This window comes from Gadus morhua, chromosome 23 (genome assembly GCF_902167405.1).
Source record: "Gadus morhua chromosome 23, gadMor3.0, whole genome shotgun sequence".
Classification (NCBI taxonomy): domain Eukaryota; kingdom Metazoa; phylum Chordata; class Actinopteri; order Gadiformes; family Gadidae; genus Gadus; species Gadus morhua.
The window spans coordinates 8509973-8526258 of NC_044070.1; the positions used below are offsets into that span (position 1 = coordinate 8509973).

The following is a 16286-nucleotide window of genomic DNA, read 5'->3' on the forward strand; positions in this document are numbered from 1 at the left end:
TAATCTTCTTGCAGGTAGAGTCTTACCTTAAGGAGGAAGGCTATAAGATTCCCGTCCTCCTCTTCCTCACCCAGTAGCCCCAGCTTGGCCTTGAAGAGCTGGTGAAATCTGAAACCAAATAACAACATATATAAGACAAATAACCACTGTCTAAAGTTGGAATACCAAGAGCTCAAGAAGAAAGCGATCAACACAATATGTATTCATACCTCATCTGGTAAAGTCCAGCGTAGCCCTTTAACACAGCTGCAGCCCTGGGGGGACGCACAGACCTCTAGTTAGACCCTTACACGCTTAAAGGAGAGCGGTCAGGCTGGTCTATCTCCTGGTATGAGAGAGCGCTACTTTACGTTACACCATGAGGACCGTGTTGTACGCACCGCTGCTGCTGGCTGGTGGTGAGGACGGGCTGCAGGGATTCTAGAAGCTTCTCCAGGTTGAACAGACCCACGTCAGCCTGCGCTCCGATGCTGTAGCGGCCCTCGTCGTCTGAGGTGTTGGGGACAAAATCTGTGGACACAAATTATTCTATGATATGGCTGAAAAAAAAATCCAGGAAACGAATGAGAAAGAGGTAGATCGACTTTAGAAAGTACTTAGAGCTGTGTGCTACACTAAATGGCTAATTTCCTAACTTTTTTAAGCTTATGAAATATTCAACCACTATTAACGATTACTATTAATTGTATTAATAATTAGTATTCTATACTAACTATCAAAACTAAAAGAAAAAAGTCACAACCGTTTCTTTCTCTTTTATCTCATCTTTGCGAACCTAAGGCACCTAAGGCAATTTCCCCTTTCTAGTGTAAAGCTATTTCACTAGATACAACAGTGTACCACATTTTAAAGATTAAAAGTTTTCAAAAATATATGAGAAATTCGGTCACGGATACAAGATGGCTGAGATAGTAAATTACATGGTAAACAGGAGGCCCTTTTGGAGCCAGCTAGGGAAACCTGAATGTTTGTATTTACTCGGGTCGTAGGACTCCATGAAGCCAAAAGGTCCGTAGTCGATGGTGATGGAGAGCAGGCTGAAGTTGTCTGTGTTGCAGACCCCTGGTGGACAAACGGGGTGTTACAGGAGGTCAGGGATGAAGAACTCCATGATGAAGTACTTTGTGAAGTACCAGGTGGTACAGGCACTCACCATGTGCAAAGCCGACAGCCATCCACTGGGCGATTAGGTGAGCTGTTTCCCTGACAACCGTAGAATAAAATACCTTTGATGAGGGAAATATTTTGTTGTAATAGTTAGAATTGAATAGTTGTTGCGAAGCAAGACCCCTAACCCTAACTACTCCCGGCGAGCTGGCTGTCGCCTTGCATGGTGGACTCCGCTGTTGTTGCATGAATTTGTGTATGAACCGTTGTAAGTTGCTTTTGATAAAAGCGTCTGCTAAATGCCCTAAACGTAAATCTAAATATGGGGGGTTATATTTCTTTGTCCGTTTCATATGGAAGTGCTTCAGAATTGTTGTCATACAATCAAATAGTAAGAGGACTGTACATACAATTAATATTACTATATTAATCCTAAGGTATTTGAAGTCTGATTCTCACCAAATATTTATCTGGGTCCTCTGTAGCAATGGCAGGGAAATTATTTTCAATGATGAAATTTAGTAATTTCCTGAGGGAAGCAAAAAAAAAATAAACAGTTATTACAAGCCTTGCAATGTGAATATAGTTGATACCTTACTGATAGCTAAAATCCTGACCTGAGCAGATCTAGTTCCCCACCTCGGGTCAAGACCTCCAGGGATCCGATGCGGAACCAGGTCCTGGCTAGTCTGAGAACTACAGCTCCTGAAGACCACAATACAAACCACCGCTCAGCGCGATGGACAAACAAGCAGAAACTTCCAAACCTCTGCTTCAAGATAGCTACGCATCTGCATGTTAGTGAAAACAATTCAATCTTTTGGGACCCTGAACTGTACCTCTCTCTTTCCTCACGTTTCCGTCATAGAACTGATCTCTCCAAACCGACTCCTCGCTCACCACCAGACTACCAAGAAACAAGAACACAAGAAGATATGGCTTTCATACGTTTCAATTGTTTTTTTCCTATGAAAGGAAATCTATATTGACAGTTGCGGTTTGCTATATATTGTACAAATAACATTTGACTTAGAATAAGCGTTATCATTCTAAACAATATTATGGATTTATTTTCTTTATTACGGTAGTCAGCAGCCAGAGTAATGGATCCAGAGCTGCCCTCCTACCTGGCGGCTCTGCTGGTGGCAATGCCCAGAGCCTGCATGGCTTCACTGCACAGGAACTCTCTGACGGACGAACGCACCACCGCACGACCATCTCCAGCCCTGCATCAACGTGAAACGATGAGGGATTACATCACGCCCAGTAGGCCCTGACCAAGCGGCACTTGTCACTCTGTAAAGAGTGGGGGAGAGGCCGAATGCGTCCTTTAAACAATGCGTGGCACAGGGGACATGCTCAAAGGGCCCGTGACAAGATATCTTATATATATTTAAAAATATGTAAACGCAGACCCAAAGACTAAACAAATTCATAAAGTGAATAAATGTGCGTGGCTCTCCATCCGGGAACACAGCACTACCTTGAATATGGTGTTTTGCCCGAGCCTTTGAGCTGTAGTTCCCATATTTCACCTTTTCTGTAAAACAATGCATTTTAAATCATTTTTATTATTATATGACTGTTATTATTGAACTATGTCTTGGCTTCAGTCTTGTGAAGCAGGACCCACCTGTTGGTATACTGGCCAAGCAGGTGAGCTCTCCCATCTCCTAACTGACCAGACCAGTAGCCAAACTGGGGAGAGATTCACATTCAGGAAACTTTATTGTTAACCAATTTGTCATCGGCCTCGTTCACATTAAATAGTTTAACACAATATCCAGTTGCAGACAAAACATTTTGAGAAAAGTGATGAATAATGTGTTTGAGTGCAGTATGTTTAATTTGTGTTTCTATTGCCAATAGGTTTTACCTGGTGTCCTCCGTATCGGTGTGCCAAGGGAATTGAACCAGGTATGAGTTCAGCACCGCTGACATAGTGCAGGAAGGCATCTGTCTGGGTGACTCTGATGTCCAAATCCAAGAGATCCTCAATGACGCTCTGCATATAAGAAATAACCACAAAATCATGATGATTTGAATAATTGTACAGGTAGGTTGTTGACTGTGTTGTATATAAACAGGATTCTGAATATACTATCAATCACTGAACTCATTTACATATCCACTTCAAAATACAATTGAATAGAGACTCAATGAAATAGTATATTTTACATCGATATCATCACATTGTAAATTCTCAAGAAGGACCTTGTTTATTGATCATAGATTCTATGAAATACGTTTGGTCACTATGCACTTAATAACAACCTTTTTGACGCACCTTGGAGACTGCGGCCAATGTGACGGGAGCTCTGAGCGGAGCGGGGAGCGACCTGGAGAACACGCAGTTCTTCACAGTGCGGACGTAGTCGCCATCCACCTTGTCCATTGGAAACGATTCTGCAGAGAAAATGGGACATTTCATATACGTGTCGTGTCTCTGAACTTGTTTTTCTGCATTGTGTATGCGTCACATGAAGAAAGGATGTATTATTGTTACCTATCAACTTCTGACAGGACACTTTGAAGAGGTCCATGATCTGATTCGTGGTGTTTGTGACATTGGACGTTTGAGAATAAGCCCGATGAATTTTGGTTTGGTCATCGTGACTGTGGCACTCGTGTTCACCTTCGCAATAGCCCGGTTGATTCACAGCTTCTTGCAAAAAATGTTGTCCTCTCACATAAACTGCAAACAGCAACACATATATGGTCCACATTGGCACAAGAAATCCAGGAGTAACGCGTTCCAGGCGTTAGTATGTCTAGTCTTGATTTCAGATCAAACAATAGGGCATGCTATCTTAAACATTAAAGGTCATGGTTACATCTAAACTATTGCAACTTCTACCACTATATAGGCTACTTCAACATAGACATCGAAGACCATAGATTTTGTAGACTTCCGCGTTTCGCCATCTCATGCCATAGATATATATGTAACTACCTATGTAAAGTTAGTTTCATATTCGACTTTCGCCATTTAGCGCAAGTGGATTGGCTCATGATGAAACTGGGGGAGTGGTTTCTCCTTGTAGAAAAACAATGTGGCTCCGCCCACATTGTTTATATTTTTATGTTGGATCAAATATTTTGTTAACATATCTGTTAAATATATTCACATTGTTTTGCAAAAGTACCAAAATAGTGCATGTATATTATTGTAACAATGGTTGTCCTACTTCCACAACCATTCGCCTATACTAACAATTTAAAGGCCGTGTTGCAGGGTTTATTTTCCAAAAAATTTGTGCAATTTGTTTGTTGGTAATAAAGATTTAAACTGTTATTTATTGTATTTAATGTTAGGTATCATAAAACGGAATGTAATACGAAATAGTAGGTACTATTTTAGCGGTTTGCTATTGATTCTCATTTCCCCTGGAACTCATTGCATGACGTCACGTTGGGGGGACCAAAGCCGCATTGAGACCCTTGAGAGTAGAGACTAGTAAGAGAGTGTTCAGCAGATTATACAGATACATAGATAAATACATAGATATTATATATAGTATCTATGTATCTCAGGCCAGGCGGCCCGAGGGGGACAGCCAGAGAGCATCCATTGCGTAACTCCAATAAACGCAATGGAGAACACCTGAGGCAGAGGGTGAGGGAGATCAGGTACCCTTTAAAAGGCTGTTTGTTGTTTTCCCAGAGAGGGGATCCGGGAGTCCGAGCGGAGCAGAGTACCCCCAGGACCCGATACGAGACCGAAGGTCGAGGGGGCTATTCCCCACTATTCATAATAGAAGTCATACTAAAAACGGATAGCAAGCGAAAGCTAAACCAAACTGTATCAATCACATACTTGTGGTCCATTCTAACTTATGGTAAGAGGCTAGTCTTTAAATCTTTTTATTGACTGAATGTTGATGATGGTTGTTGTGGACTGTCTGTCAACATCTGCCGGGTTGGACGATGTGCTTTGTGTGTGTGTTCAATGTACATCTGTCTGGTCGTGTTTGCGGTAGATTGATGGTTAAATAATGTCACACCATGATCGGTTATACTTGCAGGCACTTATTTGCAAGTGCACTGATTGCGTGTCCGGCTAAGTTAGCCCATAGCTAGCATTAGGCCTAACTATTTCTAGATCTTCTGACTAAGTTTACCTGTACTTATCTGAACAACATAATCACTGTCACTAGATATAAAGAAAACGTTTACTTTCACTCGGTGCTATGAACTGACAGTAAAATTAAATAAAAGTGTCATTATTGTATGCACTGCTGTTCATCGTTGCTGCGTTGCTAAATGATAGCAACTCTCCACTCATTCTCCTCTGATCATGCATTTAATTGGCTTTGACTGCCATCAGTTCTCGACAATTCCTAATTCGCCCTCTCACGTCTGACAGGTTTGAAATTATATGGCTGTGGGCCATCATACATGTTATTTGTGGTTCTTGCCACCTCTTAGACGCCATAGTTCTAGAACTAGGCTTAGGTGAAAAGGGAAAAAGTCCAAAAACTGGACTTTTAACACTATTTGAGACATTTAATAAATTATACACATATTTTGAGTGCTAATGTACCCATTAATCAAAACTTCCGGTTAACCTGCACGTAGGCCTTTAATAGAAATCCAGAGCAATCAATAACTTTGATTTTAAACATTAAAAGCGCAATAACTTTAGACACATGCATCAAGCAAGAGCAATTTATTCAGACTAAGTTGAGCAAGGTTGTGTTTGTGTCTCACAAAGGGTTGGTGTACATTTCTGTTTCATTGAAACGTGTAAAGTTATTCAACAGGAGGAATTCTCTTTGAAATACAATAACGCTTTAGTGAAGCCAGGACAGCTAGGATGGTTAGCCTACCAACACAGACAGGTATTTTCCGTTAAAGATCCCATGGCATGAAAATTTCACTTTCTGAAGTTTTCTAACATTAATATGAGTTCCCCTAGTCTACTTATACTCCCCCAGTAGCTAGGAATTTTGTTGGGTGCAAATCGAGCACAAGGCATTCTGCTCCGCCTTTGAGAAAACAAAGCTCAGACGCTTCGTTATGGAATTTTCCCTGTATGTCATCATAAGGGGGGATGCCATCTCGCCTTTCTCTGCCTTGCAAGCCCAGAGACTTTGGCCCGCCAATGAGATTCGAACGTGCGAGCGCCACGTGTGTCTGTGTGTGTGTGTGTGTGTGTGTGTGTGTGTGTGTGTGTGTGTGTGTGTGTGTGTGTGTGTGTGTGTGTGTGTGTGTGTGTGTGTGTGTGTGTGGTTACACACATTGTAATGCAAGTGTTTTACACTTCGTTATTTGGATAACTGTCTTCGTTATTTGGATAACCGACGTGTTATGGCGCATAACACGTCTGACTCTCGTCTCTGGTATTTCCACAACAGGACTCGTAGTGGGGGTTATCTCAGCCATGGTTGAGAAGGAATTGGGGTAAAGAAACTTTGGCTTTGACTCCCTGAAGTACATGAACAACGACATCGAGGAGAAAGGGATTGTTGCCCGCGAATGTCTCCCGCTTGAGCCCCGCTTCCTGCTGCCGAGGGACCACCGCCTCGGCGCTGCCCACTGCCCGCTGCTGAGGCGGTGGTCCCTCGGCGGCGAGGCTCCGGCGGGAGACAACCGCGGTCAATAATCCCTTTCCCCTCCATGTCGTGGTTCAGTCTACTTCAAGTTGATGTGGATGTGGAAGAACCAGAGACGTCGGAGAACCCGACGCAGTCGTTTGTGATTCATTATATCGTCTGGAGGCGCACACAGCATTTGCCCGTGATAATATGTATTGTATGATATAGATATCTATGTATTATATGATATTATTTAGACATAGAGCTCCTGGACTGTAACGCAAGTGTTGTACACTTCTTTGTTATTTGCATAACAGTTCTGCTGTTGGTGTTATGGCGCATATCGCGTCGGACTCTCGTCTCTGGTATTTCCACAATGAGACTCGTAGTGGGGGTTATCTCAGCCATGGTTGAGATAGAATTGAGGGAAAGGAACTTTGGCTTTGACTCCCTGAAGTACATGAACCACGACAGGGAGGAGAAAGGGATTGTTGCCCGCGAATTTCTCCCGCTTGAGCTCCGCTTCCCGCTGCCAAGGGACCACCGCCTCGGCGCTGCCCGCTGCAGGAGAAGGTGGTGCCTAAGCGTTGCACGCTGCCGAGGCGGTGGTCCCTCGGCAGCGAGGTTCCGGCGGGAGACAACCGCAGTCAACAATCCCTTTCTCCTCCATGTCGTGGTTCAGTCTACTTCAGATTGATGTGGACATGTAAGAACCAGAGACATCGGAGAACCTCCTCATTTGCATTAAAGCTACAGACACCGAAACGGCTCGTTGCTGGAAAGATCAATGTGCGACTGGCTCGTCGTAGTGGCTGTAATATCTGCACCACGGCTGAATTTCGGGAACGTCTTCAAAAGCTGTATTTGAGGCCCACTAATATCTATATCAAAGCATCCATAAAGTAGCATGCCATGGGACCTTTAAGAGCTCTCCTCACAGTTGCAGAACATCCTGGAAACCAGCAGGTGGTAGCGATGAAGCAGAACTAAATCGCCCAGAGCGAGGCCTCGCTGGGGCCATCACAAGTGGAACATACACAATCAGGTAAATAAGTCAAACAATTCAAGATTAATCAGATCATGTATAAGCAGTGTTGGCAAGTATTCAGTACTGGTAATTAAGCGTCTTTGTCCCGTTTAAACTAAATGGAAACACTTTATCTAGTTTCACTATTTAGATCAAACTGGTTAAATCTCTTGGTTGTTTTTTTGACAGTGATGTACATCTGTGAGGTTTCTGCCACCTCTGTCTGGTCACTTTCTCTGAAAAGAAGAAGAGAAAGTGACCGGAAGAACAAGAAGTACTTCAGTGACCCTGTAAAGCAGAACCATTGGATTGAGGATGTCCCAAAACACAGAGTCTATTTCCTCTTTAGAAATACCAAGAGAAGCTTACCCAGGGACAACGTTGGGTCTCTTAATGTTGACCATAGGGTGGAATGGCATAGTGAAAGTCATCTTTCTCTTCTATTTCTTCTCTCTCTGGTGCAGCAGCCAAGTGATTGTTCAGAGCTAAGACCTATTCATAAACAGAAACAGAAGGTGGCTATCTGGAGTGAGGACAGAAGAGAACATTTAGAAAATACGTTTCACTTCGACCAATCTTCTAAATCTTCTTAATTGAACTTAAGACTTTTGTTTATGAAACTAGACACAAATGTACAGTCTGTCCTAGCAACTGGGCTAGAGCAACAGATAAGGACCCTTACTAAGGTAACAACTAGAAGTCTCTTGTAGGACCTTGTGTGCGGGCCTCAGGGAATTTTCACTGTGTGTCTTAGTAAAAGATGGGTTAGTAATAAATGGCTTCCTGTGTCTCACCTCCTCCACGGTATCTGGCCTTCCTCCCTGTCCACATACTTTGCTGGAGGACCTCTTTCTTCTGGAGAAGAGAACAGAAAGAGGAAGAAGCAACAGCAGAAGTGAAGGAATGGAAAGCGATAAAGAGAGAGAACATCTTACCTCATCCATAGGAAGGCGAGAAGGAGGAGTATGGTGGCCAGTAAGAAACCAATGGTTGTTACAGCTACCATTGCTCTCTGTGATGATGATGTCACTGGAACATAGTCATATGATTTCAAGCACCTCACTGCAACATTAGTCTGCCAATGTTTAACTGTGCGTCTGTGACTGTGTGGAAGGTGTGTGCTTCTTTTAAATTAACAATTACCTTTAATGAACAAAAAGGTAGTGTCATGATGTCCGATTTCATTATGAGCTTGGCAGTAGTAGTTTCCTCCAAGCTCAGATGTGATATTCGTGATGGTGTGGTTCTGCCCTGATTTTCTCACTGAGCCATGATCCTTGAACCAGGTGTACTCAGCTGCTGGGTTGGCATCACTGCTGCAGCTCAGAGTCACTGAACTGCCCTCCTCTATTTCACCAGAGGGACTCACGGTCACTGAGGGGGTCATTGGAGCGTCTGTAATGAACATAAATGATCATTATCCACCCTAAAGATATAAAACTGTGTAAAGAATGCAACTACAATGCCAGTATGATACAGAACACTGCTTATGCGAATAAATACTACTAATTAATGAGTAATAGTGTTTTACAGTGATACAGCAATAAATGAATACCAGCTTAATATTTTAAAGACCAGATGTAGAAAAGGTGTTTACAAAGGAGACAGATTTTCAACTCACACTTGACATCCATGAATATCGAGTTCGAGCCCAGTTGTCCATATTGGTTCTCTGCGTGACAGCGGTATGTTCCTCTGTCTTCAGGGCGGACTGAGGGGAAGGTATGAGGTTGACTTGGTTCCCAGAGCAGAGGTTGGTTGTTCTTGAACCAGGTGTACTCAGCTGCTGGGTTGGCATCACTGCTGCAGCTCAGAGTCACTGAACTGCCCTCCTTTATTTCACCAGAGGGACTTGGTAACGCTGATGCGTGTTTAGGCCCATCTGCAGACAAATAGAAACATGTAAAACAGCAGTTACATTTATATTCATGAGAGTATTAAAGATAATGACAATCAAAAAGTAGAGACGTTTTTGGGTACATTGCATAATTAATTTACTGACAAATAATGTTGACAAGATTCATTTATTTATTTTGAACATCTGTAATATGATGTAAAATATGTGTTTTACTCACATTTCACCATAATATTGATCAACTCAGATGTTGTCCTTAGCACAGTCTGAACTAGACAGTAGTATCGTCCAGAGTCTGAAGACAGGATCCTTCTGAAGACGAGGTATGGTCCCTGCTTCGTCTCCCTGGAGGAATGATCTGTAATTAACCTGAACCAGGTGTAGGTAGCTCCTGGGTTGGCATCACTGCTGCAGCTCAGAGTCACTGAACTGCCCTCCTCTACTTCACCAGAGGGACTTATGGTCACTGAGGGGGTCTTTGGAGCGTCTGTTAACAGTTACATTTCATTAATTATAAAATACCGGCAGTTGGGTGCATCTAACAATAAATGTTTGTAGGCTATGTACGTATATATGTATGTATGTATGTATGTATGTATGTATGTATGTATGTATGTATGTATGTATGTATGTATGTATGTATGTATGTATGTATGTATGTATGTATGTATGCATGCATGCATGCATGCATGTATGTATGTATGTATGTATGTATGTATGTATGTATGTATGTATGTATGTATGTATGTATGTATGTATGTATGTACTGTATGTATGTGTGTGTGTATGTAGGTCCTCTGTATCTCTCTTGGACCGTTCATCTGATCTACTTCACGCTTGGCGTGCATTTTGCTGAAGAAGTGCAGTGCTGACTTATTTGGAAACACGACACGTTCAACATTAACACACTTTGAACCAAACTGTGCAGCAGTGGGGCGGGGCTTCAGGGCTCTGCAGTTCACTTGGTCACTGTACTTGGATGCTGGATACACAACCTTTATATTAGTCTAACAATAATTAGAAGAGTCTCTGTATTTCTGCATGTATTTCCTGTTCATTCAAATCAACACACGTGTATTAGTGGGAATACAATGTGTGGTGTCTGTAAAGTTTTTTAAAGGAGCAACACTCGAGAAAGCTGCAACCATCAATACAGGGGGGGGACAAGCAATCTGCCCTTTCTGATTGCTTGTTCATAGTAACATGTAGTTCTGTACCCTAAAAGGTCCATTACATCTGGTATCATGTCAGTGTGCTATTGAGGGGACTTACACACTAAAGGAGAGCGGAGATGGTATCCTTCAACAGCACATGAATAGTTGTTTCCAGACTGACTGTAGTCCATGTAGTGCTCTCCCCGTCCTACATTCTGTCCATTCTTGAACCAGATGTAGGGAGTGTCACCAGCTTGACCGCACGTTTTGACACAATTCAGCTTTGCATAGGTAGGATCGACAGCGTAAGGAAAGTACAGCTTCACCTGGAGATCTGTGTGTGAGAACAAATTATACACAAATTATCGTCAATAATTAAGATAACATAACACACGCACAGAAAAAAAGACTGAAAAAAAAAAAGAGACCCTGTCCGGAGGCCCAGACGGAGGGCTCGTCGGCCAGCGCCTGGTGGCCGGGTTTGCCAAGGAGCCCGGCCGGGCACAGCCAGAAATAGCGAGGTGTCACCACCCCACCAACGTCTGGAGGAGGCCCCTGTCTTAGGGATCCTCAACTCGCACCTCGGGAGGAGCTTTTCTGGCATCCCTGTGGAGGTCGGGGGTGTTGGGCCAGAGTGGGCGATGTTCAAAACTTCCATTGCTGAAGCTGCGGTGGTGAGATGTGGCCTCACGGTCTTAGGTGCCTAACGGGGCGTTAACCATTGCACACCATGATGGACACCGGTGGTCAGGGAAGCCGTCCGACTGGAGAAGGAGGCCTTCCGGGATGTGTTATCCCGGAGGACTCCTGAGGCAGTTGAAGGGTAATGACAGGCTCAAAGAGCTGCAGCCGCTGCCGTGTCGGAGGCTAAGCGGCGGGTATGGTAGAAGTTCGGCCATGGAGAAGGACTTTCGATCGGCACCAAGGTGCTTCAGGAAAACCAGCCATCACCTCAGGAGGGGGAAACGGGGAACCATCCAAGCTGTGTACAGTAAGGATGAACTTTGTGGACCTCAACTGAGGAGGTAGTCAGATGGTGGAAGGAGCACTCTTGAAACCGACTAACAGCCCCTCAATGGTAGAGGCAGAGCTGGAGGCTGATGGGGGTTCTTCGTCAATTTCCCTGGTGGAAGTCACGGCGGTCGTCAAACAACTCCACAGTGGCAAAGCCCCCGGGATTGATGAGATCCGGACAGAAATGGTGAAAGCTCTCTTTGCTTGGGAGTCTGGAACAGTGCCAAAGGAGTGGCAAACCGGGGTGGTTGTTACCCGGTTAAAAAAGGGGTACCAGAGTGTGTGCCAATTACAGGAGCAGCACACTACTCAGCCTCCCTGGTAAAGTCTACTCCAAGGTGCTGGAAATGAAGGTTTAGCCGATAGTCAAACCTCAGATTAAAGAGGAACAATGCGGTTTCCGCCACGGACGTGGAACAACGGCCCAGCTCCTAACTCTCGCAAGGATCCTGGAGGGGGCCTGGGAGTATGCCCATCCTGTCTACATGTGTCTTGTGGATCTGGAGAAGGCGTATGACCGGTACCTTGGGAGATACTGTGGGAGGTGCTGCGGGAGTATGGCTTTAGGGGGGTCATTTCCCCGGGCCATCAAATGGGTTGCTCAGAAGGGTGGCTGGTGTCTCCCTTCGAGATAGGGTGAGAAGCTGAGCCATCCGTGAGGAACTCGGAGTAGAGCCGCTGCTCCTCTGCTTAGAAAGGAGTCAGTTGAGATGATTCGGGCATCTGGTAAGGATGCCCACTGGGCGCCTCCCTAGGGAGGTGTTCCAGGCAGGTCTAGCAGGGAGGAGGCTCTGGGAAGACCCAGAACTAGGTGGAGAGATTATATCTAAACACTGGCCTGGGAACGCCTCAGGATCCCCCTGTCAGACCTGGTCAATGTGGCCCGGGAAAAAGGGAAGTCTGGGGCCCCCTGCTTGAGCTGCTGCCCCCGCGACCCGACCCCAGATAAGGTTGAAGACCTTATAGATGAACACACACACACACACAGACAGACACACTGCACTCATTGGTAATCCAAGTTTACCTGTTACAGATAACGTCATTTCAGGGTCACCAGGATATTCCCCTTTTGGATGGTTTGTTGTGAACCTAAACTTGTAGGTAGCAGAGTCAGTCAGTCTCAGGTCTTTGATTCTCAGGGTACATGTTCCATGACATCTGGACCCGGTGCAGCTGACCTCTCCACAGCTGGATTCAACACGACCTGTATAGTCTGCATCACTTAACAGATCAGTATGCTGAGACTTGTTTCCTTTAGTAAACCACAGTGTTTTGACTGTGGTAGGGTTGTACTGTACGTCGTAAGGGTATTCATAAGTGCTGTCGAGGTCAGCCGTTGCTCCTCTTAACGTGCAGACCAAAGAGGATTGGGGGTAAGTAACTGTCCCTTCACCATTATTACCCTGAAGTGCTGTGAAAAAAACAAACACATCAAATGAATTATACAGAAGTTTTAATTCTAACAATACAGAAATAAAAAAGTAAGAAAGGAGGGGCCGTTGAGAAAGCTGCAAGCAGCAAAACAGGAAGCGAGCAATTGACCCGTTCAGAACAGTCCTGCTCTAAACGGGCTCTGCACTCGTTCATATTAACATGTAGTTCTGTACCCTCAATGGTCCATTACATCTGGTATCATTTTCAGTGTATTGTGGAATAGACTTACACACTACAGGAGAGCGGAGATGTTCGTATCCTTCAACAGCACATGAAAAGATTTCTCCACCCTCAGGTTGGTTCCAGTACCACTTTCCATCTCCTACATTAAATCCATTCCTAAACCAGATGTAGGTAGGGTCACCAGCTAGATCACACGTACTGAGACACTCCAGCTTTGTCCAGTCAGGACTGCTTACAGGGGAAGGAATGGACACCTTCACCCGGAGATCTAGGTGTGAAAACAAAGTTACACACAATTATAAAAGAATATTAAGATAAGACAACCCAAAAATGTACACGTACACACATATCTTCTAAAACGCACGCACGCACGCACGCACGCACGCACAAACACACACACACACACACACACACACACACATCATAGTTTACCTGTTACAGATAACGTGACTCCAGGGTCACCAGTATATTGCCTGGCGTGCCTTGTTGTGAACCTAAACTTGTAGACAGCAGAGTCACTATGTCTCAGGTCTTTGATTCTCAAGGTACAGGTTCCATGACATCTCAGATGTTGACAATGGATCTCTCCACAGCTGTATTCAACACGACCTGTATAGTTTGTATCGTGTTCCAGATCAACTGGCTGAGACTTGTCTCCTTTAGTAAACCACAGTGAATTGACTGTTGCTTCTTCGTGCTGTATGTCGTCAGCGTATTCATAAGTGCAGCTGATGTCAACCATTGCTCCTCCTAAAGCACATACATTACTAGTTGAGTAAGTAACTGTCCCGTCACTATTACCATGAAGCGCTGTGAAAAAACAAACACATCTCTTTGAGAACGAACAAGACACAGAGGTTCACCTGATGAACGGATCAGAAGATACATAATGAGATGAAGGCTGGTGGGGGGAGAAGAAAACTACAGATACATGCTGACCCCTGAGCTGTGAGAGGAACATTCCAGAACATCACGCATGACACTAGTGGAATAGCCAGGGAGGTATGGAGTTCAAACCCCCCTGAAATATAAAATAGTCATTCTTTTTTATTTGAAGCCAAATTAAGATTGGGTTGTTAAGATAAAAAGATATTTTTGCAATTGCAACAGGATTCGCATTAATTGAAATTAAGCCTTAAAAACGTTACTATATGGGCACATTATTTGTAACATTGAGCCATGCAGTAATAAGCCTCGATAATAAAACTATAGGCCTCCGCCCCATAGTCCATGTTCTTCTTTTGTGGTAATGTGACTGGCTAAATGTAATTAGTTTGATGAGTAGAAAAGGTTTGAAGAGGAGAGGAGGTGAAGAGAGGAGAGAAGGTTAGGATTGGAGAGAAGGAGAGGAAAGAAGGATATAGGAGTAGTGGTGAGGAGACAAAGTAAGGAGGGGAGAAGAGTGGAGACAAGGAGGAGGAGAGGAGACAAATAGAGGAGAGGAGACAAGGAAACGAGAGGAGAGGAGACAAGGAGAGGAAAGCAGGAGAGGAGAGTGGAGAGGGCATGCAGTGTCTACCACTTAATCAGAATTCCAACATTGCAGCAGAAAATGTCTAAATCATCATTCATGGAATAAATGGGGGGAAAACTGTAGCTTTTGACATTTTCCTTCTCTCAAAAAGTCTAAAACAAACAAAATTAACCCTTTGATTAAGTAAATAGTTAAGGTTTGCCTAGCAACCAGTATTGCGTATTGTGATGTATAAACCAGTACAGTACTTTCACTACAAGAGGCTGTATACAACTTGCGGTGAAGTAATGAACCATAATTGAAACAAATAAAGTGGACCATTCTCTATTCGTGGTCTGTTTAACCAAACACAGCGTTCTATAGGGTGATTCTTTAATGTTGTATTTATTATTAATTTATCTTCAAAATGCTGTGGTTTCACCCTCTCCTCATTCCACGTGCTTGGTTGTCATGATATTGAAACAGTTCAACTAAATGTTAACAATGTATCAACCAATCAACCAACCTGGTGCTGACAGAAGGAAAACTAGAAATCCTCTTGCTGCTGATCTTAAATTCATAGTGAGTCCTCTCAATCTGTTGATCTGGGGAGATATTTAAACACACCTGCAGGTCAAAAACACAATTAAAGGTAGAACAGGGAAAACTCTATATGTGTTAAGCATTGGAATACAAGTTAAGAACATACAACCTCTTACTGTAGAGGAGGATGCTGGTCTGACATCTAGTCTGTGGTTCCAGTTCATCATGCAGCTGAATTGCTGACACCAAAACATATTGAAAGACTTCCTTCCTCATCCCACCATGATGAGCAGAAGAACAGAAACCTGCAAACTTTTGGGTCTATCATAGAATTTTCCTTGTGTCTTGTTTTATCATCTGCTATTTTTTATTATCATTTTATTAATCTTCTGTCCTTCTGCTTCTTACTCAAGTACGCACGCACGCAGGCAGGCAAACGCGCGCACACACACACACACACACACACACACACACACACACACACACACACACACACACACACACACACACACACACACACACACATTAGACTCATCATAGGTTACCTGTTACAGATAACATCACTCCAGGGTCACCAGTATATTCCTCGCCGGGTAGGTTTGTTGTGAACCTAAACTTGTAGACAGCAGAGTCACTCTGTCTTAGGTCTTTCTATCTAAATTTTAAATGTATATCTAAATGTTAAATGTAAAACCTAATTGTGTCTTCAATTTATGACATTTGTATATAATTCTTAACATGGATTTTTTACATTTGAACATATAGTCGACGATTACATATAACGTGTTGTTTTACATGATTTTCTGTCTCAAGAGTCGGGAAAATTCGCTAAATGTGAGGAAAGTGAGCTAAATGTTGAAAATGTGCCAGCTACAATTTTTTTAATTATTTTTTAGAATCGGCACCGCATAGCCAAGACGAGCCGGATATTGAACCAGCTAAATTGGAACTTACTTTATTCAGAAAACAAAGGTTATGA

General features: G+C 43.6%; 1 protein-coding gene across 2 annotated transcripts; it reads right to left on the reverse strand.

Annotated features, from left to right (window-relative positions):
- Positions 1 to 7451: 7451 nt before the first annotated feature.
- LOC115536914 (sialoadhesin) lies at positions 7452 to 15583 on the reverse strand. 2 transcript variants are annotated; one of them, XM_030348382.1, is made up of 12 exons: positions 15291 to 15583; positions 13744 to 14121; positions 13358 to 13579; positions 12719 to 13105; positions 10799 to 11014; positions 9747 to 10013; positions 9293 to 9553; positions 8815 to 9066; positions 8607 to 8700; positions 8466 to 8523; positions 8041 to 8163; positions 7452 to 7907 (listed from the first exon to the last, which is right to left on the reverse strand). In XM_030348382.1, the coding sequence occupies exons 1-11, from the start codon at positions 15343 to 15345 to the stop codon at positions 8062 to 8064; spliced, it is 2292 nt and encodes a 763-aa protein (XP_030204242.1). In that variant the 5' UTR covers positions 15346 to 15583; the 3' UTR covers positions 7452 to 7907; positions 8041 to 8061. The 2 variants fall into 2 exon arrangements, with proteins under 2 accessions (XP_030204242.1, XP_030204241.1); XM_030348381.1 differs by having other exon boundaries at positions 8466 to 8526; positions 15291 to 15578.
- Positions 15584 to 16286: the final 703 nt, after the last annotated feature.